Below are 25,101 nucleotides of genomic sequence, written 5' to 3'. Positions count from 1 at the left end.
GCTGGAGCCGCCCATGATACCGGCTGCTCCCGGGACAATGCTGCCATCCCGTGCCTGAGCCCACACCTCTGCCAGCCGGAGCCCAGGGGACAGCGCCGCAGGGCCGATGGATGACCACCGTGAGGCTGCACGGGGCCTGGCGCCGAACGGCAGGAGGGGGCGAGCTGGGCGCGGCTGGGAGAGGCGGCTAAGCTGGCAGGCGGGTGGGTGGGGCGGGCCACCGGGCGCGCTGATGCCCAGCTAGCTGGATGTGCTCTCTTACAGTGCAGCTGCTCAAGTCCACGGAGCTGGGGCGGCACAGCCTCCTCTACCTGAAGGAGATCGGCCACGGCTGGTTTGGGAAGGTGAGCACGTCCTTCTCTTGGGGGGGGGGGGGGGCTGTGCCCGGGGAGGGCTCCCCGAGGGACGCCAGCTCAGGCCGGGATTCGCCCCGGCAGCAGGGTTGGGCGCAGGGCATGGTGCTGTGGGCTCCGGGCCGCGACATGGGCACAGGGAGTGGGTGTGCTGCGGGGTGCAGGGAGGGGACATGCTACGGGGCATGGGGCCGTGGTGCAGGGTGGGGATGTGAGGGCAGGCAGGGGACAGGGCACAGGGACGTGGGCACAGGGAGGGGACGTGCTGTGGGGCATGGGGCCGTGGTGCAGGGTGGGGACATGGGTGCAGGGTGGGGATGTGAGGGCAGGCAGGGGACAGGGCACAGGGACGTGGGCACAGGGAGGGGACGTGCTGTGGGGCATGGGGCCGTGGTGCAGGGTGGGGACATGGGTGCAGGGTGGGGATGTGAGGGCAGGCAGGGGACAGGGGACAGGGCACAGGGACGTGGGCACAGGGAGGGGACGTGCTGCGGGGCATGGGGCCGTGGTGCAGGGTGGGGACATGGGTGCAGGGTGGGGATGTGAGGGCAGGTAGGGGATGTGCCATGGGGCGCAGGGAAATGGGTGCAGAGACGTGAGGGCAGGCAGGGGACGTGCCACGGGGCGCAGGACGAGGGCGCAGGGACATGGGTGCAGAGATGTGAGGGCAGGCGGGGACGTGCCGCGGGGCGCAGGAGGTGGGCGCAGGATGAGGGCGCAGGGACATGGGTGCAGAGATGTGAGGGCAGGCAGGGGACGTGCCGCGGGGCGCAGGAGGTGGGCGCAGGACGAGGGCGCAGGGACGTGAGGGCAGGGACGTGAGGGCTGACAGGGGACGTGCCGCAGGGCGCAGGAGGTGGGCGCAGGACGAGGGCGCAGGGACGTGGGTGCAGAGACGTGAGGGCAGGGACGTGAGGGCAGGCAGGGGACGTGCCGCAGGGCGCAGGAGGTGGGCGCAGGACGAGGGCGCAGGGACGTGAGGGCAGGCAGGGGACGTGCCGCGGGGCGCAGGAGGTGGGCGCAGGACGAGGGCGCAGGGACGTGAGGGCAGGCAGGGGACGTGCCGCGGGGCGCAGGAGGTGGGCGCAGGATGAGGGCGCAGGGACGTGAGGGCAGGCAGGGGACGTGCCGCGGGGCGCAGGAGGTGGGCGCAGGACGAGGGCGCAGGGACGTGAGGGCAGGCAGGGGACGTGCCGCGGGGCGCAGGAGGTGGGCGCAGGACGAGGGCGCAGGGACGTGAGGGCAGGCAGGGGACGTGCCACGGGGCGCAGGAGGAGGGCGCAGGGACGTGAGGGCAGGGACGTGAGGGCAGGCAGGGGACGTGCCGCGGGGCGCAGGAGGTGGGCGCAGGACGAGGGCGCAGGGACGTGAGGGCAGGCAGGGGACGTGCCACGGGGCGCAGGAGGAGGGCGCAGGGACGTGAGGGCAGGGACGTGAGGGCAGGCAGGGGACGTGCCGCGGGGCGCAGGATGAGGGCGCAGGGACGTGGGTGCAGAGACGTGAGGGCAGGCAGGGGACGTGCCGCGGGGCGCAGGGATGGGGGCGCAGGGCTGACGTGTGCTGCCGTCCCTAGGTGTTCCTGGGGGAGGTGAACCTGGGGCTCAGCAGCACCCAGGTGGTGGTGAAGGAGCTGAAGGTGAGCGCCAGCGTGCAGGCCCAGATGCAGTTCCTGGAGGAAGCCCAGCCGTACAGGTAGGCCCCCGGGGTTGCTGCTGCCAGCACAGCACCCGCTCGAGCCCTGGTGTCTCTGCCATGCAAGGAAAGGGCTCCCTTGCCCCAGGGAAGGGCTCTGGGGATGGCCCCACTGCTGGGTCCCTCCCTGCCAGTGTGGAGCCAAAGCCTCTGGTGCTCTGCTCCCAGGGGTGCCTCCCCGCCACGGCTGAGTCGGCAGCGTGGCGCGGGGAGGCCCTTTCCCACACTGGCCATCCCTGAGCCACCATCTGAGGGTGGCTACCGTCTGGGCCTGTCCTGGTCTCCAGGCTCCGGTCACGGGCAGCACGTTGGGTCTGGGCCTAGAACAGAGCAAACTGGTCCCATCCCAAACCATTGCACGAATCAGCCGGGCAGGACTGAGGGGTGGCTGAGCTGGGCGAGAGTCCAGGCCTGGACTAATCCAGGGGGCTGCGGCTTGGGATGGACAGGGAAGTGTGTTTGTGGGCAGGGGGGAGCTGGCCGGCCGGGGGCTGGGATTGAGGAGCATTCACAGGTCTGGGGGTGGGAGGAGCAGGCCTGCCGAAGCTGGGGGGCTGGGATTGAGGAGCACTCACAGATCGGGGGGGTGGGGGGGCACTGCGGGTTGGGGTTGAGGCGCATCGACAGATCTGTGGGGGCTGGGATTGGCGTAGCCGTCAACTTTGCACTGAGAGATGAACAAACACCCTATTGTTGTGGGGCCCGTTGGGGCGGCTGGCACTTCCCGGTACCCATTTGTTCTCTGCCCGGCCAGGCCTGGCGTGGGGACGGGGCGCGGCGCAGCGAGCTCCTTGCTGCGCCAGTGACGCATTGTGCGGGCTGGGTGACAAGGAGAAAGCTCTCGGAAAAGGTTTCTTTCTGCTAGCCCAGCCCTGGGCTCCCCGCACACAGCTCTGCCGGTGCCCCTGCAGCCCGACCCGCAGCCCCCTGCCTGCCCAGCCCAGAGATGACAGGTAAGTTGTCCCAACCCTGCTTCCCTGGTTGAAATCTCCGCTGCTCTCTCCCCTCCCTGCGCAGGGCTCTCCAGCACACAAACCTGCTGCAGTGCCTGGCCCAGTGCGCCGAGGTGACGCCCTACCTGCTGGTCATGGAGTTCTGCCCGCTGGTACGTCGCCTGCTTTAAACCCTTCTCCCTCTGAGGCCCAGGTGCCCCCTGGGCTCTCCCCTGCGGGTTCCCCCGGGCCCAGCTGCTGCCGCAGGGGCTGGACAGCAAACGCCGTGTCCAGAGCAGGTTATTTCAGGCCCCGCTTGCCCCCAGCGTTCGTGAATCTCAGCGCCCCACAGCTTCGGGGCTGGCTCATTTCCTGTGCTGAGCCACAGGTTACAGTGAGGGGGCTGCCAGGCGGGGTGGGGCCGCCTGCCCCTCGTTTGGTAGCAGGGTTAGTGAGCGAACACGGCTGGAGCCCAGCTCCACAGAGCCCTTCGTGCCGGCTCACAGCCACGGCGGAGCCCTGCAGGCAGCACAAGGCCCAGGCTGGTATTGGGGGTCTGAGAGGCCCCCACGTGATCCCCATAGTGTCCGGTGCTGGCAGGCTCCCCGTGCGGCTGGGGTGATGCGGCTCACGCCGGGGAGCCGGGATCGCAGGGGATCTGCCTGCCTGCCGGCATGGGGCAGTCCCAGCCTTGCTGGGTTTCCCAGACCCCTGAGCCCCATGTGGGGAGAGCACCCATGGGGGGAGGTGGTTGGTGGGCATGTGCCCCCTGTGCCACGTCCCACCCCCCACGTGGGTGTTTGCCTGTGGCTCGTGGGCAGGGGACTGGGGAGGTATATCCCCCCCCCCCACACACACACGTACAGGGCCAGGGCCTCTGCTCTGCTCCAGCTCTTCCCCTGCCCTGACGCCCCCTCGCTCCCCTGTGCACTCAGCTCTGCTCCCGGCTGCTCCCCACTTTGAGATGGTGCGTGGGGCCCTCGGGGTCTCCCTGGGGAAGGACGGCACAGGGCCACTGAGCGGGGAGGGGCTCAGAGACCTCGACACTGGCAGGCCGGGCTGTGGCTCAGGGACGGTGACGGCTGCTGCTCCCGTGACAGGGCGACCTGAAGGGCTACCTGCGGAGCTGCCAGGTGGCCGACTCCATGGCCCCCGACCCCCTCACGCTGCAGCGAATGGCCTGCGAAGTGGCATGCGGCATCCTGCACCTGCACAAGAATCACTATGTGCACAGGTAAGGCTGGGCCGGTGGGGGAGGGGGAACCACGGACACTCCCCTTCCCTGCCTGCTGGGCCCTGAGCATCGCCCGCCCCTGTCCCCCGCCACCCATGGCTCCAGAAACCATGAGCTCCCTGCAGGGTATGCACCCTGGGAGAGCTAGACACTGGGTGGGGAGGGGGACCAGGGCTGCGGGGGGAGGAGGGGGTAGGAGTGGGGACTGGGGCAGGGGGGCTGGGGGAGCTGGAAAGGCCTTGTAATTTCCCCGGTACCCTATGCAGCCTCATCCGACTCCCTCGCCATCACCAAGGCTCGGGGCCCCCTCGGGTGCCATCCCCGGATTGCTGGGCCCGTGACACCCCTGGGCTCAGGCTATGAGCAGAGACTGCAGTAAAGGTGCTTCCCATGCTGAGGCCTGCGGGCTGGCGCCCCCTCCCTGAGGACATGGGCCAAGCAGGAAGAGGGGCTGCCAGTGGGTCTGGCCTGGTGTGTGTGAGGGGTGTCCAGTCCCCTGCCTGGCATGTCGGGGGGGGGGGGGGGGGTCCAGGCTAACAGGGGAGGGGGGGACAGAGGGTTGGGGGCATGGCTGCTCCTCAGCCTGGCATGTCTGGGGTGGGCATGGGGTGGGAGTTGTCCGGTCCCCAGCCTGGCAGGTGGGCGGACGGTGTCGCATGTGGCTTTCCCAACGGCCCCTTTAGCCCGTGGTTTTCCACACCCACCCGTTGGCTGGGGGCCGAGAGGGTCTCACCCCAGCGTAGCAGCACAGCATGGCACTGCCACTCGCCCAGGACTCCGGGGTTCCTCTCCTCAAACCTGCTCCACCCGCCGCCCTCTGGCTTCTCCTCCCCAACAATATCCTGGTGCTGAGTGAGTTGCACACGGAGACTCCAGCATCAGTGATTTTGTTGAAGAGGGCGAGCGCTGGCTTCTGGGGCCGTCGGATCCTTCTCGCCTGCCACAGCCTGGGCCCTGCGCTGGGGGGCGCTGCCTGGAGCCTCGGGCGGGGCCCTGCCTCACTGCCTCTGCCTCCAGTGCTGCCCACCACCCGGTGGGAACCGGTGCCTCCAGCGCTGCTCTCCAGCGGCAGTTCCTGGGTGCTCACTGCCTCCCCGTCGCTAGTTCGTGCTGGTGAACGGAGCCTGGTGGTGAATGGAGCCAGCTGCCCGGACTCCTCTCCTGCCCCGCGGGAGCTGGGGTCCCGGGGGCAGTTCAGACCCCCTGGCCCACGCACTCCTGGCCTCTCCACGCAGCCTGCCAGTCGGCGCAAAGCGCAGCAGCGAGTGTGACATGTGAGCCGGAACCCCCCCCAGACTCATCTCGCATAGGTCACCAGCGCCGTTAGTCGGGACGCCTTTCATCCCTGCCGAGCTGGGCTCGAACCAGCCACCTACAGGCCATGAGCCATGCCTGGTGTGCGCCAGCTCCCCACGGGTCCTGCCTGGGTCACATGCATACACCCTCGCCCCCCTCCCCCTACACCCCCCCCCATACACACAGCCGCTCTGCCACCCACCCATGTCCCTCCCCATACACGCCCCCACCTACACACGTGCTCATAGACCCGTGGCCCCCCCCCACGCATACACGCTCATCCCCACCCACCCACCCACATGTGCATACACCCACACACAGACATACATGTGTGCACCCACCTACACGCACGTGTGCACACACACTCATGCACGCTGCGAGGCGCGTGTCACAGTGGCAGGTTAGGAAATGGCCGAGGTAGGTTGCCAGGCAATCTCCATTCTGCCTGGCTTAGTCTGACGGCGGGATGGCCGGCTGGAGGCGGCGAATTCCCTGGTGATTGGAATGCCCCGCAATAGCCAGTGAGTTACAGCCTGAGCCCTGCTGTCTCTGGCCAAAGTCTGGGCCCAGCTCCCTCCTCACCCCCCCACGGGACGGGTTCAAATCCAGAACCCTGATGCCCCCCCCCCCGTCTCCCCACCGGGTTGTTGAGGCCCCTCTGCCCTGGGTGGCTGCTGCTTGCCCGGCACCCTCACCCCAACCCGTGTGTGACCTCCCCACTGCACCGCCCCAGCGGGCCTGGGGTTGTGTAACAGCAGCTGTGCGTTTCCTTTGTCTAGCGACCTGGCTTTGCGGAACTGCTTACTCACTGCTGACCTGACTGTCAAAGTCGGGGACTACGGCCTGGCTCACTGCAAGTACAAAGTAAGTCTGGGCTGGGGTGGGGCTGGGGGGCGGCTTTCGGCACCTGCTGGAGCCCAGCCTCTGTGGGATGACCTGGGCTCAGGCCCAAGGCATCCTCCCGGCCCAGCGCTGCCAACTCCAGCGGGGCTCAGGGACCCGGGAGCAGGGGGTGTTGGAGGATGGGAGCCCTGGGCCAGGCCCTGGCTGCTGGGTCCCTTTGGGCTGGTTACTCTGAGCACCTGGGATTCCTCATCTGTCTGATGCGGGAGGCTCCCAGTGTCCTGGGAATGGGGCTTTCGGAGCTCTGCTTGTTTCCTCTCCTCCTCCTGGAGAGAGGGGCCTGGGTATGGGTATTTCTGAGCCTCCTACGCTCCCCCTCTGGGCAGGGCAGACACTGCTTGCTCTGACTCGGTGGGGGGGGGGGTTCTCCCACACAGAGCAGCTGGCAATGCCCTGCCTCCTTCCCTCCTCCTAATCCAAACAGAGCCCAGCAGGGACCAGGGCGGCTGTGCCTTCAGTTCCCCGCAGGGGCTGGGGCAGGGGCAGGGGCAGGGGCGGGAGGGGACAGATCCCGGCTGCTAGCCTGTTCCTCTCCCTGGGCGTCGCAGCAGCTCAGACCTCACCTGCCCGCTGAGTCCTGGAGACCTGCTTCCGCCTGGCCTCCAGGGCAAGTTACTGTCTGCTGGAGCCTTTGGGGAGGTCACTTCAGCCCTGAGGGATTGGAACTGCTGGGAGGAGGGGGCAGCGGGGGATGGGGAGCAGCAGAGGGGCGGGCGGGGGAGGGGCAGTGGGGGATGGGGGAACAGTGGAGGGCCGGGTGGGGGAGGGGGCAGTGGGGGATGGGGGGCAGCAGAGGGCCGGGTGGGGGAGGGGCAGCGGGGGCTGGGGGGCAGCAGAGGGTCGGGCGGGGCCGGGGCAGCAGGGCTGGGGGGGGATGGGAGGGAAGCGGGGTCGGGGCGGCAGGGCTGGGGGAAGGGAGGGAAGCGGGGCCGGGGCAGCAGGGCTGGGGGAAGGGAGGGAAGCGGGGCCGGGGCAGCCGGGGGCGGGGGGGAAGGGAGGGAAGCGGGGCCGGGGCCGCAGGGCTGGGGGGAAGGGAGGGAAGCGGGGCCGGGGCAGCAGGGCTGGGGGGAAGGGAGGGAGGAGGGGCCGGGGCAGCAGGGGGCTGGGGGAAGGGAGGGAAGCGGGGCCGGGGCAGCAGGGGGCTGGGGGGAAGGGAGGGAAGCGGGGCCGGGGCAGCAGGGCTGGGGGGAAGGGAGGGAGGAGGGGCCGGGGCAGCAGGGGGCTGGGGGGAGGGAGGAGGGGCCGGGGCAGCAGGGCTGGGGGGGAAGGGAGGGAAGAGGGGCCGGGGCAGCAGGGCTGGGGGGAAGGGAGGGAAGCGGGGCCGGGGCGGCAGGGCTGGGGGGGAGGGAGGGAGGAGGGGCCGGGGCAGCGGGGCTGGGGGGAAGGGAGGGAGGAGGGGCCGGGGCAGCGGGGCTGGGGGGGAAGGGAGGGAAGAGGGGCCGGGGCAGCGAGGCTGGGGGGAAGGACGAGGGGCCGGGGCGGCGGGGCTGGGGGGAAGGAGGAGGGGCCGGGGCAGCGGGGCTGGGGGAAGGAGGAGGGGCCGGGGCGGCGGGGTTGGGGGGAAGGACGAGGGGCCGGGGCGGCGGGGCTGGGGGGAAGGACGAGGGGCCAGGGCGGCAGGGCTGGGGGGAAGGAGGAGGGGCCGGGGCAGCGGGGCTGGGGGGAAGGAGGAGGGGCCGGGGCGGCAGGGCTGGGGGGAAGGAGGAGGGGCCGGGGCAGCGGGGCTGGGGGGAAGGACGAGGGGCCGGGGCAGCGAGGCTGGGGGGAAGGAGGAGGGGCCGGGGCGGCAGGGCTGGGGGGAAGGAGGAGGGGCCGGGGCAGCAGGGCTGGGGGAAGGGAAGGACGAGGGGCCGGGGCGGCAGGGCTGGGGGGTGCTGCTGTCACACCTGGGGTGCCGGTCCCCCTACGCGTAGGTTGACGTTCTCTTCTCGCGCTGACCCCGCATGCTCGGCAGGACGACTACTTCGTGACGGCCGACCAGCTGTGGGTGCCGCTGCGCTGGATCGCGCCCGAGCTCATCGACGAGGTGCACGGCAACCTGCTCATAGTGGATCAGACAAAATCCAGCAACGTCTGGTGAGCGCAGGGCCCAGGCGGGGCAGGTGCCAGGCTGCCAGCAGCCCCTGCCCGCCCCCAGCCTGTATGCAAGTGACTCAGGCCCAGCCCTCAGCCAGCACGCGGGTGTGAGTCGGGCCTGTGTCCCTGCTCAGGATGTGTCAGTGCCTCGTGGTCGGCTTGGGGTGTGGGGCGGGGGACAGGGCAGGGCTGCCACTCCCATATGGACCCAGCCGGGGATGGGCCTCCCCTCCTGGAGAGTCACAAAGGCCTGTGCATGGCCTCAGCCCCTGGCAGGGTGGCATTGGGGGCGGAGTGGCTGGGGAGGGTCTGAGGCCAGAGCTCTAGAGGAAGTCAGCATGGGTCAGCTGACTGCCGCCACCTGCCCTTAAAATCTGAGAGTCCAGGGCTGGATGCCCAGCTGTGTGAACAGGCATAAGGCCAGCGGAGCGGGGCCTGTTCACACCAGCTGGGGATCTGGCCTGTTGACTCCAGTGGAGCGGGGCCTGTTCACACCAGGTGGGGATCTGGCCTGTTGACTCCAGTGGAGCGGGGCCTGTTCACACCAGGTGGGGATCTGGCCTGTTGACCCCAGTGGAGCGGGGCCTGTTCACACCAGGTGGGGATCTGGCCTGTTGACCCCAGTGGAGCGGGGCCTGTTCACACCAGGTGGGGATCTGGCCTGTTGACCCCAGTGGATGGGTCATGTCCCTCCCTTGGCCTTTCCTCTCTGCTGTTGGTTGAACTTGTCCCCACCGCCGTGCTGCCACGACACACACTCGTCCCTGTCTCTGCAGGTCTCTGGGCGTGACGATCTGGGAGCTCTTTGAGCTGGGCAACCAGCCCTACTACCGCTACTCCGACCGGCAGGTGCTCACCTACGCCATCAAGGAGCAGCAGCTCAAATTGCCCAAGCCCCAGCTAAAGCTGTTGCTGTCTGAGCGCTGGTGAGGAGCACGCCGGGGACGCCGGGGTGGGGTGGAGTTGCCAGGTGCTGCCGGAGGGTGGCAGATTTCCGCCTGCCTTGGGCCTCGGACCACTGCGTTAGCAACATGCTTGCCGAACACTCTCCTATTTGTGCACCCTCCCTTCCTCTCCTCCGGTTCCTCTCGCCTGGGCTGGCTCTGGGCAGGGGTGCATTGAGGGGCCCGGTGCCATCTGCCGGGCGGGGGCAGTCCTGCCGAACAGTGAGTCAGAACGCACATGGCGGCGCCGTGTGCAGGCAAAGGGTGGGCGTGTGCCCATGCCCCGCCGCCCTCTCACCGGCTGGTGGAAAGTCGCCTTCTTGCTGGGGTTGGCAGGGAGATGGGGGCTGGGGAGCATGCAGCCACAGGGTCCTGCCAGAGCGGCTGCAGGCAGGCGGGGGCGCTGTGCAGGGACGGACTCCAGTCTCCTTCTGTGTCGCAGGTACGAGGTAATGCAGTTCTGCTGGCTGCAGCCCGAGCAGAGGCCGACGGCGGAAGAGGTGCACCTGCTTCTCTCCTACCTGTGTGCCAAGGGGGCGACGGAGGCAGAGGAGGAGTTCGAGAGGCGCTGGAACTCCATGAAGCCCAACAGCAGCTCCAGCACCAGCCACCGCGGCACCGAGGTCTCCTCCTTCCCGCTGCTGGAGCAGTTCTCTGCCGAAGGCTTCCACTCGGACGGGGACGACGTCCTGACTGTCATGGAGACCAGCCAGGGCCTCAACTTCGAGTACAAATGGGAGCCCAGCAAGGCTGAGTGCTTCCAGGTGCCCACGGGGGCCCTGAGCCCCAGCAGTGCCGCCCAGTACCAGGACTTGTACTACCCCACCAGCTCCATGGGACGGCTGAGCCTCGGCGTCTCGCCGTCCTGCTATGAATGCAAGCAGCAGGGCTGCCCAAACCTGCACGCGCCCAGTGTGGTGCCCATCCTGGGCGCCCACAGCCCCTCGCTCAGCAGCGAGTACTACATCCGCATCGAAGGGCCCTCGGAGGGTCGCACCGAGCTGGACTACGCCATGTGCTCCTACAGCCCCGACTGTGAGTACGGCTCCCCGGCCAAGGGGTCCCACTGGCAAGCCAAGGGGGGCCAGGACAGTGGTGCATATGACTCAGATAACAGCCCCACTGTCTCCCTGACCATGGAACCCCTGCTGGGCCACGCCCCGCCCAGCGAGGGCTCTTGGGAGCATCCCGATTACTACTCCTACCAATGCCACAGCAAGGAGCCTCCGTACTACCAACCATCCCCAGGCGATGGCGCTGACCACTACCTGCTGGAGGAGGAGCCCTTGGAGGCCGGCAGCAAGGAGTGGCAGGTCCCCAGCTTCCAGAAGAACATCTTTGAGGATCCTCTGGGCATCTCCCCATCAGTGAACTGTGCCTACGGCCCCCCCGGCTATGAGGAACCCCACCCAGCCCCCTTGACAGGGAGGCTGCTGGAGTGTGTGGGGCAGAAGGTGGCCAGCAGGCCTCAGGGCTCCAGGCTGGACTGCATCACCTTGGAGCTGGGCGAGGAAAGCCCGTGCGGCAGCCCCCAGTGCGGGAGCAGAGAGTGCGCGAGCGGGCTGGTCCCGGAGGATGTGAGCGCAGCAGTGCAGAGGCAGCACTGGACGTCCAACAGCTCGGCCAACAACAACAGCAGCAACTGCCCTCCTCCACCCTGCGAGCCCCCTGCCAAGGACAGCTGGTGTTACCGCCACATGATCACCTTCCGGGGACTCATGGCTGAGCCCCTGGACTCTGTGCCATGCGACGAGGCCCAGCTCAGGGACGCCTTGCAGGAGAGGAGGAGCCCGTTGGTCAAGGACTTGCGGCTAGCGCTGCGGGACCAGCCGCTCATTGAGAACCACAGCTGCTGCTTGGATCCTGGGCAGCGCAGGACCCTGAGCAATAAAGAGGACTCTTCCTCCTCCTCCTCCTCTTCCTCCTCCTCCCCCCCCCACGGCCTGGGAGACTGGGAGAGCCGTGACTCACCCGCTTTCGACCTTTTGGAAGACACAGCGCTGGCAGGCGTTTCCGGTTCACAATGTGCCTCCGGTGCAGCGCTCCCTACAGACTCCTCAGCCGGAGCTGAAGCCCAAACGTGCCTGGATGATGCCAGCACAGCATCGAGACAAGCTGAGAGAGGGGAGGGGAATCACCATGCCCAAATGCCACAGCCAAAGGGTATGGATCCATCAGCGCCTGTTGATATGGGACATGCCGAGGCAGGGGCAGCTTGCCAGCTATCTGAGAGCACCACTGTGCTGGCTGAGGGGGCAGCCCTCCCGCTAAGTCCTGGGGAGTGGGCTGTCCCGTATGCCCACACAGAGGGCAACCCTTGTGCAGACTGCACCCAGATCCCTTCAGAGGCCTCTGAGGCAGCTGGCCAAGTGCCCGGAGACATTGCAGTGGAGAGTGGGAAGAGCATCACAAGTGACCTGGACCGGACCCCAGACAAGACCTTCTCCAGCACCAGCTTCCCTGACATGGATGACTGCAGCGATGAAGATACCGCGGAACTCACGTCTGGTGTCTTCACCGACTTCTCCGGAGACTACGTGGAACGAGTGGACGTGATCGCATCCTTCAAGTCGCTCCAGAAGCAGGTGGGGACGCCGGACTCCCTAGAATCCCTCGACATCCCATCCACAGCCAGTTCATGCGAAGTCTTCAGCCCCACCAGCTACGTCCCCTCCAGCCAGCCCAAGGCCCTGGACAGCGGCTATGACACCGAGAACTATGAGTCCCCGGAGTTTGTCCTAAAGGAGCCGCATGAGCCCAGGGAGCCAGAGACTTTCACCCACCTGGGGAAGTCACCCGTAGGTCTGGCGGTGGGCGAAGGGGACGGCGTGGCCTCAGAGATGCACCTCTCCTCATCCTTCAGCGCTGAGCTTCACGGCCTGAGCGAGAAGAACCCGTACCGTGACTCGGCCTACTTCTCAGACTATGACACCGACGCGGAGAGGTACCTCAAGGAGGATGAGGACAGCGATGGGTCTGAAGCCCAGGACAGGGAGGCGGGGTGCTTTCAGCTGGATGCGCAAGGCCTGGGGAGTTCCCCGAGCCAAAACAGTGATGGGGAGGAGCCACTCCAGCCCAGCGACACCCCCGACAGCCCTCAGGGAGCTGTGTGCACCATGGGGACTGGAGCTCCTGGTGTAGGCTTCTCAATGGCAGGTGAAGTGGTGAGTCCTGGGGAAGGGAGCGTCCAGGCTGTCCACCCAGAGCCAGAGCTGGGAGGTGCCGCCAGGGCTGAGGAGACAGTTGCAGGCCACAGTCCAGACTCGGACAGCTCCAGAGATACGACCTGGAACAAGTGCCCTTCCATCCCCAGCATCCCAGCAGAGTCTGTGCCATCCAAGTCCTTCTTCCTGTCTCCTGTGGTAACGAGCCCAGAGGGCCCAGCCCTGCTGGTCCTGGCCAAAGCTGGTGAAAAAGAACTCGTGCAGGAGGGGCTCTCAGGCCTGCTGGGTGAGGCTGTGGCTCCTAGCTCTGAGCCTGAGGGGCCGGAGCACCCTTTAGAGGAGCTAGGGGTGCAAGTGGCCCCAGAAAGGGAAGCGCAGGAGGGTCCTGGCAGGGCCCTGGCAGAAGAGCTGTCACTAGCTCAGGGCTGGCAGTTGTCCCTGGACCTCTCTCTGCGGCAGGCCAACGCGGAGCTGCGGCCACCCGGCCCTGAGCGGCGGGAGGAGCCTGAGGACGAGGAGGAGGACACCGAGGACAGCGACGAGTCGGACGAGGAGCTGCGCTGCTACAACATCCAGGAGCAGAGTGAGGAGAGCGAGGATGAGCCGGCTGCTGTGCCCATTGTGGTGGCTGAGAGCCACAGCGCCAGAAACCTGCGCAGCCTGCTCAAGATGCCGAACCTGCTGTCCCAGACCTTCTGCGAGGACCTGGAGCGGAAGAAGAAGGCTGTGTCCTTCTACGACGATGTCACCATCTACCTCTTTGATCAGGTGAGCAGCCCTGGGCCCTAGTCGCTGCCTTCCCGTGCAGTGAGCTCAGGAGGGCAGCAGACGGGCACCATCCAGGAGGGCATCCCAGGGCTCTGTCCCCAGCTTCCTCCACATCCCAGCCCAGTTGAGCTGGGGAGACTGGGGAGGCCTTTGTGACATGGGGCTTCCATCCATTTCCCAGTCAGTGGATGCCAGGCCCCTGAGGGCACGGACTGGAGTACCTGGGATGGCAGCGTCATCACTGCCTGGCTCTCGGGCATGTGTCTTTATGGGGTGATTTTCCAAGGTGTCTTTTAATGTCCAGGAAAGTCCCACTCGGGAGCTCAGCGACCAGACATTCCCAGAGGTCACGGCACCTTCGCCGCAGCCCGTGCAGAGCAACAGCACCAGTCCCACAAGCCCGGTGGACAGACTGAGCACATCGGACGACTCCTCGGATGGCAACGCCTCTGAAGAGAGTGAGGACTTGTGGTGGGCAGAGCGCCCAGAGCTGGGGAGGGACTCAGCTGTATAACTGCCACTGGCTCTGGGCATGGGCACCTGTCCCGCCACCTCCAGGCTGCCCCCTCCAGGCCTGATTCCCCTGGGCATAGCGGGCATCAGGTGGCACTAGCACAAGGCCCCAGAGAATCTGGAGGCGAATCCATATGGACTACAGTGGGCGCTCTGTGAAGGGTGGAGCTCGAATTGAGAGTCCACAGGCTGAGAGAGGGAGTGGGCACAGCGGTAATGATGAGCCCAGCTGAGGGACAGCAGGCTGAGAGGGCAGCAGGCAAGGTAGTGACAGGCCCAGCTGAGGGCGTCAGGCTGAGGAGCTGGTGGGCGCGGCAGCGACAGGCCCGGCTGAGGGCGTCAGGCCGAGGGGGCGGCGGGCGCGGCAGCGACAGGCCCGGCCGAGGGTGTCAGGCCGAGGGGGCGGCGGGCGCGGTAGCGTCAGGCCCGGCCGAGGGGGCAGCAGGCGCGGTAGCGACAGGCCCTGCCGAGGGCGTCAGGCCGAGGGGGCGGCGGGCGCGGCAGCGACAGGCCCTGCAGAGGGCGTCATGCCGAGGGGGCGGCAGGCACGGCAGGGACAGGCCCGGCCGAGGGTGTCAGGCTGAGGGGGCGGCGGGCGCGGCAGCAACTGGCCTGGCTGAGGGCGGTCAGGCTGAAGGGGCGGCAGGTGGGGTAGCGACTGGCCTGGCTGAGGGCCAGCAGGCTGAGGTGGCGGCGGGCGCGGTAGCGACAGGCCCGGCCGAGGGGGCAGCGGGCGCGGCAACGACAGGCCCGGCTGAGGGCGTCAGGCCGAGGGGGCGGCGGGCACGGCAGGGACAGGCCCGGCCGAGGGAGCAGCAGGCGCGGTAGCGACAGGCCCGGCCGAGGGTGTCAGGCCGAGGGGGCGGCGGGCGTGGTAGCGACAGGCCCGGCCGAGGGGGCAGCAGGCGCGGTAGCGACAGGCCCTGCCGAGGGCGTCATGCCGAGGGGGCGGCAGGCACAGCAGGGACAGGCCCGGCCAAGGGTGTCAGGCTGAGGGGGCAGCGGGCGCGGCAGCAACTGGCCTGGCTGAGGGCGGTCAGGCTGAAGGGGCGGCAGGTGCGGTAGCGACTGGCCTGGCTGAGGGCGGTCAGGCTGAGGGGGCGGCGGGCGCAGCAGCGACAGGCCCTGCAGAGGGCATCATGCCGAGGGGGTGGCAGGCGCGGCAGCGACAGGCCCGGCTGAGGGCGTCAGGCCGAGGGGGTGGCAGACGCGGCAGTGACAGGCCCGGCTGAGGGCGTCAGGCCGAGGGGGCGGCGGGCACGGCAGGGACAGACCCGGCCGAGGGTGTCAGGCCGAGGGGGTGGCGGGCACAGCAGGGACAGGCCCGGCCAAGGGAGCAGCAGGCGCGGTAGCGACAGACCCGGCCGAGGGTGTCAGGCTGAGGGGGCGGTGGGTGCGGCAGCGACAGGCCCAGCTGAGGGTGTCAGGCCGAGGGGGCGGCGGGCGCGGTAGCGACAGGCCCAGCCGAGGGGGCAGCAGGCGCGGTAGCGACAGGCCCTGCCGAGGGCATCAGGCCGAGGGGGCGGCGGGCGCGGCAGCGACAGGCCCTGTAGAGGGCGTCATGCTGAGGGGGCGGCAGGCACGGCAGGGACAGGCCCGGCCAAGGGTGTCAGGCTGAGGGGGCAGCGGGCGCGGCAGCAACTGGCCTGGCTGAGGGCGGTGAGGCTGAAGGGGCGGCAGGTGCGGTAGCAACTGGCCTGGCTGAGGGCGGTCAGGCTGAGGGGGCGGCGGGCGCGGCAGCGACAGGCCCTGCAGAGAGCGTCATGCCGAGGGGGTGGCAGGCGCGGCAGCGACAGGCCCGGCCGAGGGTGTCAGACCGAGGGGGTGGCGGGCACAGCAGGGACAGGCCTGGCCGAGGGAGCAGCAGGCGCGGTAGCGACAGGCCTGGCCGAGGGTGTCAGGCTGAGGGGGCGGCGGGTGCGGCAGCGACAGGCCCGGCCGAGGGTGTCAGGCTGAGGGGGTGGCGGGCGCGGCAGCGACAGGCCCTGCCGAGGGCGTCAGGCCGAGGGTGCGGCGGGTGCGGTAGCGACTGGCCTGGCTGAGGGCCAGCAGGCTGAGGGGGTGGCGGGCGCGGTAGCGACTGGCCCGGCCGAGGGTGTAGGGGGCGCGGCAGCGACAGGCCTGGCCGAGGGCGTCAGGCCGAGGAGCTGGCGGGCACGGCAGCGACAGGCCCTGCAGAGGGCGTCATGCTGAGGGGGCGGCGGGCACAGCAGCGACAGGCCTGGCCGAGGGCCAGCAGGCCTAGGGGGCGGTGGGCGTGGCAGCAACAGGCCCGGCCGAGGGCGGTCAAGCCGAGGGGGCGGTGGGCGCGGCAGTGAGAGGCCCGTCCGAGGGCGTCAGGCCGAGGGGGTGGCGGGCACGGCAGCGACAGGCCCGGCCGAGGGCGTCAGGCCGAGGGGGCGGCGGGCGCGGCAGCGACAGGCCCTGCAGAGGGCGTCATGCCGAGGGGGTGGCGGGCGCGGCAGCGACAGGCCTGGCCGAGGGCGTCAGGCCGAGGGGGTGGCGGGCGCGGTAGCGACAGGCCCGGCCGAGGGGGCAGCGGGCGCGGCAGCGGCAGGCCCGGCCGAGGGCCAGCAGGCCGAGGGGGTGGCGGGCACGGCAGGGACAGGTCCGGCCGAGGGCGTCAGGCCGAGGGGGCGGCAGGCGCGGCAGCGACAGGCCCCGCAGAGGGCCAGCAGGCCGAGGGGGCGGCAGGCGCGGCAGCGACAGGCCCGGCTGAGGGGGTGGCAGGACTGGGCATAGTAGCAATGGGCCTGATCCCTGATGTGTCACTGTGGTCGTTGTCTGCTCCAGGCGGTGGATTCGAGTGGGATGATGACTTTCCACTCATGCCCGTGAAGTCATCGTTAATGTCCTCACTGACGGTGACGCCGGTGATGCCGGTCTCGGCCGTCCCCAGCCTTCCCTCGCTGGTCCCAGTCCAGAAGCAGGTGCCACCGATCCAGTTCTCCCGGTTCACCGTGTCTCCTGCGCCGGTGTCCAGGTTCTCCATCACACACGTCTCTGACTCGGACATAGAGTCCGTAGGAGGTGAGGACTGGGGCTGGGTGCTCAGCCCAATAGGGAGCTGGGAGTGATGAGACTTGCAGCAATCTCTCGTTGAGCTGTTCTGGCTCGCATGCCGTGCGTGGCTGGGTCTGCCTGCAGCCCGGGACCCAGCTAATTGCCTTGGGATCCATTATAGGAAGCAAAGTGGGGTGGTTTGGACGCGGAAGGGGAGCCATGAACGCCTGAAGTTCACTCAAACTCTGATACTGGCAAGTCCCTCTCCCCTAGGGGGCTCCATACACCAAATCAGGCAGTTCGTTGCCTGTAGATGTACTGCAGGCTTAGGGAGGGAATACACAGAACTAGGAGCCAGGACTCCTGGGTTCTACAGTCATCTCGGTCACTGACTTGCTGAGTGACCTTGGGTTAGTCACTGCACCCCCCCGTGCCTCAGTTTCTCCATGTATGAGATGGGTGTGCCCACCATGCTGCGTTGCTCAGGGAGCTGATGTCTGAACTCACCAGTACTAAGTACTATTAGTTCTTACTGTGTCTGTGGGCCCTCATGCAGGCTGCATGCTGCCCAGCAAGTAGCAGTGTGGCCCAGCGCTCCTGCTTGTCTAAATGAGCTGTTCGGCTGAGCTTGGGAACTGGAGCTGGAATGTTGTCCCTGTGACATCAGGCTCTCCTCTCCAGGCCCTAAGCCCTCTAGGGCGGCTGCCTGGGCCATGTCAGCGCCCCCTACCACACAAAGGCGCTTCCCCTTGTTGGCTGGGAGTGGTGGCCTTGGCCCCTCGGTGTTGTACTCAGCGTAGGCCGCCAGCCTTACCAGCTAGGGTGGGATGGGTCTGTCGAGGTGACATGTCCAGTCCTGTGGGCTGGCTCCTAAAGTGCTGAGAACTCCGCCTGTTCTGTCTCTGTTCCAGGCAGCAGTGAAGACGGTGACAGAGAATGAGCCTGCCCACATGGTTGCTTGGACGTCTCCTGGTGTCGGTGTCGGCCTCGGGGCCAAGGAGAGAGGCTGAAGGACGGGAGCCGGGCGCAGGCCCCGGGCTCCTGGGACCTTGCTCTATTTTTCTAGGCAGATTTTATCGGAAGGATTTTGTTTGCTGCTAGCCGGAATCGCGCCCGGTGGCGCTGCAGCGAGGCGGTTGGTGATGACCGTGCGTTTGCGTGGGTGGGTGGGTGCGTGTATAAATATACATATATAAATTATAGCATTTAAAGGGTAGCGCTGTGACCTTGCTAACATCACTGAGTCTCCACCTTGGCCATTTTGCGACCCAGCAGCTCACACCTCGTGGCGTCGTGCTCCCCTCTCCCCCGGCTTCCTGAGAAGAGTCCAGACTCACCTGTCGGTGATGGCTGCCCTGTTCCTGTGCTCTCCGGGCTGCCTGACATGTAAGGAGCTTGGCATTCCTGCACTTTCACGTCAGTAGATGGGAGGGGCACTCCACCCATGCTCTCTGCTGCACGGGCACTTGGCTTTTTGGTCACACAGGGCACTGCCCGTCTTTGGTTATGGTCTTCCTCCTTGCTGCTGGGTGTTTGTAATCTCTCACTCGCCTCTCCTCTAAGCACTGTTCTGCCGCCTGCGTCTGGAGCTGTTGGGAGAGGAGGGCTCAGGACGGTTACAGCCGAGGTCAGGAAGGAGCAGTAGCTACGGCAGTGGCAGCGCAGTCCTAGCACAGATAGTCCATGTGCCTTGGCTTGGGAAAGAGCTGTGGCAAAGCGGGGGAGACGGCCTGGGTGGAGACCAAACGCCCATGCCCTAGGCTGATCACTGCTGATTAGAGGAAGCTCTTGACATTTATTTCTCTGTGATTTACTTTTCCAGAACTCTCTTGCTAACAGCGCTTGCCCTTTGCCGCCGATCTCCGGCTCCCCCGCAGGGCATCTGGTAAGAGCCCCCTAGGAGCTGGGAGCAGCTCAGTAAGAGCAGTTTGTTTGCCCTGTCCTCCCAGCTCCCTGCTGGCGTGTTCCCCCACCTGCTTTTCTCCCAGCTGTGTCCTCCCTGTGTGGGGCCCTCCCTGTCTTCTAGTGTCACTGGAGCCCAGGTGCGGCACCTGCCTGCCCCAGAATTATAGCTGAGTAGACTGGTACAGGCCAAGGGCAGGGCTGGGCTGGGATTCCCAGCTTGGCCACTCACTCCCTTGACTCCTCTGGGGCCTTAGGTAAGTCACTGAGCCTCCCTGCCCCCGTTTCCCCAGCTGTAAAATGGGGATAATACTTGCTTGCCCTGCCTTGCAAGAGGTGATGTGAGGATGGCAGCCTTAATGCCTAGCAAGTGCTCTGGGAAGTGCTAAGTAGTATTATCTGGCCATGTTTCATCCCTGAGGGAGAGCTGTACCCTAAGGTGTTTGTGTTTGCTACACAGCAGGGTTTTCCCATATGCCCACGCTCCTTTCGCACCTGTAAGTGGAGCCTTCTTGGCATCGCACCCTGTGCAATGGAGGGCAAGGCCAGGGAGTGGGAGCCCAGTGCTCTCCTTGGTAATGGGGCTGGCAGCATGGTGCCTGGCGCCAACGGGCAAGGCCTTCAGGGGCGGTTTTGTGCCAGACTGCCAGGCATCCCAGCAGATGGTGCGTGTCGGGAGAGCTGGTAGCCGTGTGCTGCCGGGAGGCGTCAGGTGTGTAGCTAAGCAGAGGAACTGCCAGCTGTACTATTTTTGTAAAACTGAACAAACCTGCTGTCGACTGAACTAACTCCAATGTGCTGTAAGTTATTGTTGCCAAAGAGATGTAAAGAGTTTATCGAGGGGTGAGGTCTCTGTTGTTTTTTATTTTTATTAGTTCGAGGCTTAGGATAATTGTGCAATTCTGCCTTCCCGAAGGAAAAGAGACTAAATGGAGCAGAGAGCAGCCTCGAAATCAGGGGGTTGTTTCCTTTTGAGCCTATAGACCAAATGCTGAGGTGAGAAATCAGCCCCCCCGTCACTGTCCTTGCCTGCCTGCCGACTTTGGGGAGGTGGGGGTGTGTGCGTGTGGCAGCTCTCTTTGAATTTGCTTTGCTTTCGCTCCTGTTGGGCCTGGGCAGTGCTGTGCGTTTGGCAGAGATTAAGAGGCAGCAAAGCAGGCACCGTGCTCAGCCCCCCCACCCTGCCCACACCCCCACCCCCACCCCCATGTGATGCTGGCAAAGCCGCTGGCGCTCACGTCCATCTGCGTTTCGCTGTTGGATTGTGACTGGGGCATGGAAAGCACTTTAACCTCTCCCTCCATCTCCCCCTCCCCACCCTCCTAGCGCTGTTTGCCTCCCGCTGCTCCTGGCTGGGTTAGTTCACCTGGCAGTGTCCCGGCACCCTGCATGGCCTGTCCCCTCTGGAGTGACACTGCTGGGGCGATGCATGGCTCCCCTGCAGGGCATGGGAGCTTCAGTAGGCTGGCAGGGTCAGGCTGAGGTCCCGGGCCCTGTTTCGCTCTGGTGCGAGGGATAGCAGGGACTGCCCTTTGCACAGTCACCGTTTGGATGGGCGGTGGGAGCTCTGCAAGTGCCACTCGGCCCTAAGCTGCTGTGCCTTGCCTCCCGCCCCGCTCACTCAGCCCAGCATGTTCTGCCAGGCCGTGGGTTGGACTAGCAGCCTCAGCCCCTCCTGTTACGTGGGGCACGGGGGTTGCTGGATGCACATATATGTGGATGTGCAGCCCCGATCCCAGTGACCGTTCCTTTGGGCCCTGTATGGGCCAGCCCAGAGACCGGGCCCTCGGCTTTGGCTGGGAGGGTGCAGGTACGGCCCTGCACAGAATACACTCCCCGCCCACCTGCCATGTGGGGCTCTGACCGGCAGAGGCCCTGGCACCATCCCTCTGCACTAATGGTGACTGCACCCATAGTCAAGGGCCACAGGCTACTCTCGCCGTGTGCAGCAAATCGTTCCGGTTAGTGGGCTTGACTTCTCCACGCTGGGATGGGCCCTTGTTCCAAGCCCTCGCGTCACTAGACCAGTTACTAGTGTAGAGACTTAGCATTGGCCCCTCTTATTTGGCTCCATGCTAAGGGCCCAAGCTGCACTGCTCCTGGCCCCACCTCGTTCTCCTGGCCCTCCTCCGGCCCCTCTGCCCCAGGTGCTGGGAGTGTAATGAGCACTGCCCAGAGGCTCCAGATGGAGCCACCCCCATGGACTTCCAGTAGGGCATTAGCGCAGGAGCTCTCACCCTCCCCGCTGACAACACAAATTACCGCACGCCCCCGGGAGGGGGAGCGGAGCCCGCGCCCAAGCCCTGCCACCCGGGGCGGGAGGGGGGGAGTGGGGCAACGCTTGAGGGTTTCAGCCCCGAGCCCCACCAAGTCTAATGCCGGCCCTGGCGACCCCATTAAAATGGGGTTACAACCCATGTTGGGGTCCTGACCCACAGTTTACTACCCGCGGCATCGGAGTCTGAGCCCTGCTGCTCTAGCCTGGGCCTGACGCAGCCTGCCGGGGTGCTAGCAGAGCTGGCCAGGGGGCTGCTGTCACCGACGCCCGGCGCCCTGGGCTCAGTTGCTCCAATTACTCTGGCACCCAGCGAACTGCACGGGGCCTTTAATGTTTTTTGCTGCCAATGTGCATTCCAGCCCCTTGCCTTTGTCAGCTTGTTCCCCTGGTTTGTGTAGGTCTCATTCACACTCCTCTCCCGTCTTGACTAAAGAACCTCACGTCAGCGGCACAGTTTTCTACCTCCCTGCTCACACCCACCCCCTCGCCTGCTTGTTAAAATCTTACACCTCACCGGCCGCAGGAGCGTGCTGTCAGGCCCCCTGCTGGTACCTGCGTGCCGTGATGCACAGCTGCTCTTTGCGGGCAGGTGCCTCGCCAGGTTTTGTGCCATGACAACACTTTGCTGCTCACACATCAGGACCTCTCCCCCAAGCATCTAGCAGCCCCGTGTGTAGGACCTTGTCAAAGGCCATTTGAAAGTGGAACTAAATGGTCACCTCTGGACATGTTCAGTGAATGCCAGAGCTAACTGCAGCCTCAAAGCACTGAGCAGCTGTGTTGCTCCTGGCCCTTGCCTTGGTCAGAAACCGCTGGAGCACCAGCGGCCGAGTGCAGCATTAGCAGCTCCATTTATTGTCTAGCAATATTGACTCACGTGCCAGCAGCCCTCTGTAAGCAGGACTGCACTGTAGTTGATGGGCTCTCTCCTCCTTGCTGCTCCTGCCCCCTCGCTTCCTCCACTCAAGCAGCTTACTGCAATTCAGTGCTTCACGTGGGCGTGAAGTGGTGCAGGAGCCACTGGCTGCCTTGCACGGGGGACGACGTAGGCGGAATAACAGTGAAAAGACTCATCAGCCATTAGCTTTGCCTGAGGACCCTTTATTCAGCACACGGTCTTGCCATGTGCTGCTCTTAAATATTCATCAAGGCTGGAACAGCTAAGGTGACTGCAAAGCCGGAGAGCGGGGATGGATTAAAGCACCGATGAACATTAAGCCGGTGGTTTCTTGCACTGTCAGCTTGGTGTGGTGTTTAACGACCAGGGCCTCACCTCCTAGCCAGGGTGATGGGCCCAGCCTTCAAGGCATCTTCTGCTGCCCCAACTGATGCTGGCTTTGCTCATAGGGTCTTGTCACCTGCTCACACTCCCTTTGCAGACAAGCAGGGCCTAGCGCACCTGTATTCCCCTGGCTAGCAGCACCTGTATTCCTCAGGCTGCAGCCTGACTCTCCTGGCCTTTTGGGCTTTAATCCTGCAGCTGCCCCATGAGCCATTTGTATTTTAACCCTTTTTTTAAACTTCTTTCCTGGTTCGCTTGTTTGCTCACCCATGTAAGGCTGCCCCTGGAGCACTGACAGCCTGTGTATGTTAGCAGTAGCCTTCTCACACCCACCTCCCCCACAGGGCACCTGGCAGGGTGGTGCAGCAAGCACGTGCCTTGCTTACCATTTGCACAAGTCTCCTCCCTGCTAGCAGAGAGCAGAGGCAAGCTGAAGAGGAGCTAAAATCCCCTCCTGCTGTGTGATCCCACCCTGACTAGGCCCTTCAGGGACAACCCCAGCTGGTTAGTTACTGCCTAGACCAGGGCACTGCTTTAGCTGCAAGCTGCCTCCTGCTGCTTCTCTTCCCCTGGAGGAGTAAATCTTTTGAATTAGTGTCCCCTCAAGACACAGCTCACAGGCGGGGGGCTGTGCGAGGCAAAGCACTGGGGGATGTATTGAAGGAGCTGTTTTGGGGTGTGGGAGCCCCATGGCATAGAACAGGGGCAGCAAAGATCAGCCCCAGGGGAGCTCCCAGAGTAACCAGCTGCCCATGCGCTCTTCCCCAGCCAGGCACTGGAGGGTTTCTTCCAGCATTCGGTAAGGTTTGCACTACGGTGGCTGTTAGCAGCAGCCTGCCAAGGCCCTGCTCTGCAGAGCAACATGCCACTGGCTGTATAGGCCTGAAAGGTGCCCAAGGCCAAAGCATGGTCCCGGGGGGAGGTTAGCTAATAACTGTGCTGGGAGCAGCCTGAGCGAGGCAGGAACCATTAATCCCTTTTCATCTCCCCTTCCTTCCTTGTGGCTATGGGGAAAGCAAAGGGCAGAGCCCCAGGGTTTGGTCTATAGAGTCAAAAGCACCTGCCTCTGGGGCAGGATGAGGCCAGAGCTGCATCTTGGCTATTTTTTTTAAATCTAAAGGCTATTATTACATTGTATATTTTATCAATACGGGTCATAATTGCTGTATTTTTTATCAGTGCGGATTTCCATACAGCTCCCAGCATGTGTGTCAAATATCATTGGGCCAATAATAAAGTTTTTAAAATAGTGTAACCAGACTGCTCTGCCCATCATTCCCCTGGGCAGGCTGCGGGCCAGGGCAGCTGGCATGGAGCAGAGGCACTTGTGCAGGGCAGTGCTCATTAACCTGGCTTAGGGGAACTGGGCTGGGAGGAGGCATTACATTTTCTAACCCAAACTGTCTGCAGCCTGGCCTGGCCTTGCCTCCCCTGGGGGAGCTGGAGGGGATATGGGAGAGACCCAGCTCTAGAGTTGGTAAGTAACATTTTCAAAGCAGGTTGGTAAGGAAGCAGTTTGGCTGTAGATCATTAACACTAGAACCAAAAAACTCCTCCTTGTGTTGTGGAGCAGAGCTTGCTGCATCCTCCAGCTGCTGCTAACGTGCCCTGACCCTGGCACTGAACAGCTGCACCCAAAGAAGGGGAACCACAGCCCTGTAAAGCCCTGCTCCTTCCCAGCTGCAAGAGACACACCAACTTCACAAGGAAAAGAAAAGAAAACTCACGCACTCAGGCCAAGGATTTGTGGGTTTTATTGCTCATAAATTACTGTTCCAAAAATAGTAATTTCAGGGTACATGGTGCAGCCGCTAGAAAGCGCAGGGAAGCAGCCAGAGCGGCAGCACAGCACCTCTACCGGGCCGTGCTGGTTGGGAAGCTAAGCTCGGCTGCCCACGTTGAAAGCCCTCTGGCTAAGCAGGCTCCTCAAGGCGAGCAGCCTCTCTGGGAGGGTTTGAACAAGTGCTCGGAGTAGGCCAAGCAGTGCAGTGATGTACAACCATGGGGAGCAGCCCTCAGGCCTCCACGGGATCCATGGGGAGGGGAGCAGTGACCAGGCCTGCTCCCTCCCTAGCCTCCCACCCAAGGCCGTAGCTGTAGTAACAAGATCACTGTTCTGCTAGGCTCCCTCCCTCCCCGCGCCTGTGGGCCAGTGGCCGACATTGTGCACAAAGCCCCTCGCTCACACCACAGGAAGGCACAGGGTGATGGGGGCACCGTCTGGAAAGCTCCAGGACAAGAGACCCGCTCACAGAGACGTTAGGCTGGAGCTGGTCCCCGAGGAGCCCTGCAGCCTCGCCAAGCTCCTTGGCCTCTCTTTGGTGCCATGATTCATGGAAGGCCAGGTCGGAGTTCACTCAGGGCCCATTTGCGCAGCCGTTCTGAGTCTTTGGTCCACACAGGGCAGAATTAAGGCAATATGGGGCCTCAGGCACACCACAGCTGGAGCCTCTTTGGCTGTCGCCAGGGGGTGGCAGAGTTAAGGTGGAGTGGGCAGGTCACAGGTCTGGCAGCTATTGTTTCAGGCTGGCTGCACACTCAGGCAAGCAGCACCACCACTCGTTTACATTTTCGGGGCTCACGGACAAGAAAACGTCTTTAAGGTCAGTTGCTGGGCTCAAGCTAGGACTGTAGCAGTCGCAACCCTAAACCTGGGCCAATATTCCTTATAGCTTCAGCTGGCCCTGGCCCCACCTGAACCAGTTACTGCATCAGCAGGGCTGCAGCCCAGCAGAACTTCACTCATGGAGCAGGAAAATGC

At 65.1% G+C, this 25,101-nt stretch overlaps 1 protein-coding gene across 2 annotated transcripts; it reads left to right on the top strand.

Annotated features, from left to right (window-relative positions):
- The first annotated feature begins 209 nt into the window (after window positions 1–209).
- Window positions 210–23,586, top strand: LOC123356994 (serine/threonine-protein kinase LMTK1-like). 2 transcript variants are annotated; one of them, XR_006575481.1, is made up of 12 exons: window positions 238–344; window positions 1,927–2,045; window positions 3,063–3,150; window positions 4,078–4,211; window positions 6,287–6,371; window positions 8,365–8,486; window positions 9,263–9,412; window positions 9,873–13,362; window positions 13,667–13,820; window positions 16,669–16,905; window positions 17,790–18,264; window positions 18,701–23,586. XR_006575481.1 is itself a non-coding variant. In XM_045000251.1 (11 exons), exons 1-11 carry the CDS (start codon window positions 249–251, stop codon window positions 17,816–17,818), a joined length of 4,704 nt encoding a protein of 1,567 aa, XP_044856186.1. In that variant the 5' UTR covers window positions 210–248; the 3' UTR covers window positions 17,819–23,586. The 2 variants fall into 2 exon arrangements, 1 of the variants encoding a protein (XP_044856186.1); XM_045000251.1 differs by having other exon boundaries at window positions 210–344; window positions 17,790–23,586.
- The last annotated feature ends 1,515 nt before the right edge of the window (window positions 23,587–25,101 follow it).

The sequence above is a fragment of the Mauremys mutica genome, unplaced genomic scaffold, assembly GCF_020497125.1.
Source record: "Mauremys mutica isolate MM-2020 ecotype Southern unplaced genomic scaffold, ASM2049712v1 000170F_np12_subseq_2783730:2963042_obj, whole genome shotgun sequence".
NCBI classification, from domain to species: domain Eukaryota; kingdom Metazoa; phylum Chordata; order Testudines; family Geoemydidae; genus Mauremys; species Mauremys mutica.
Note: the sequence above shows the minus strand (reverse complement) of the source record. Positions and strands in the feature narration are given on the sequence as shown.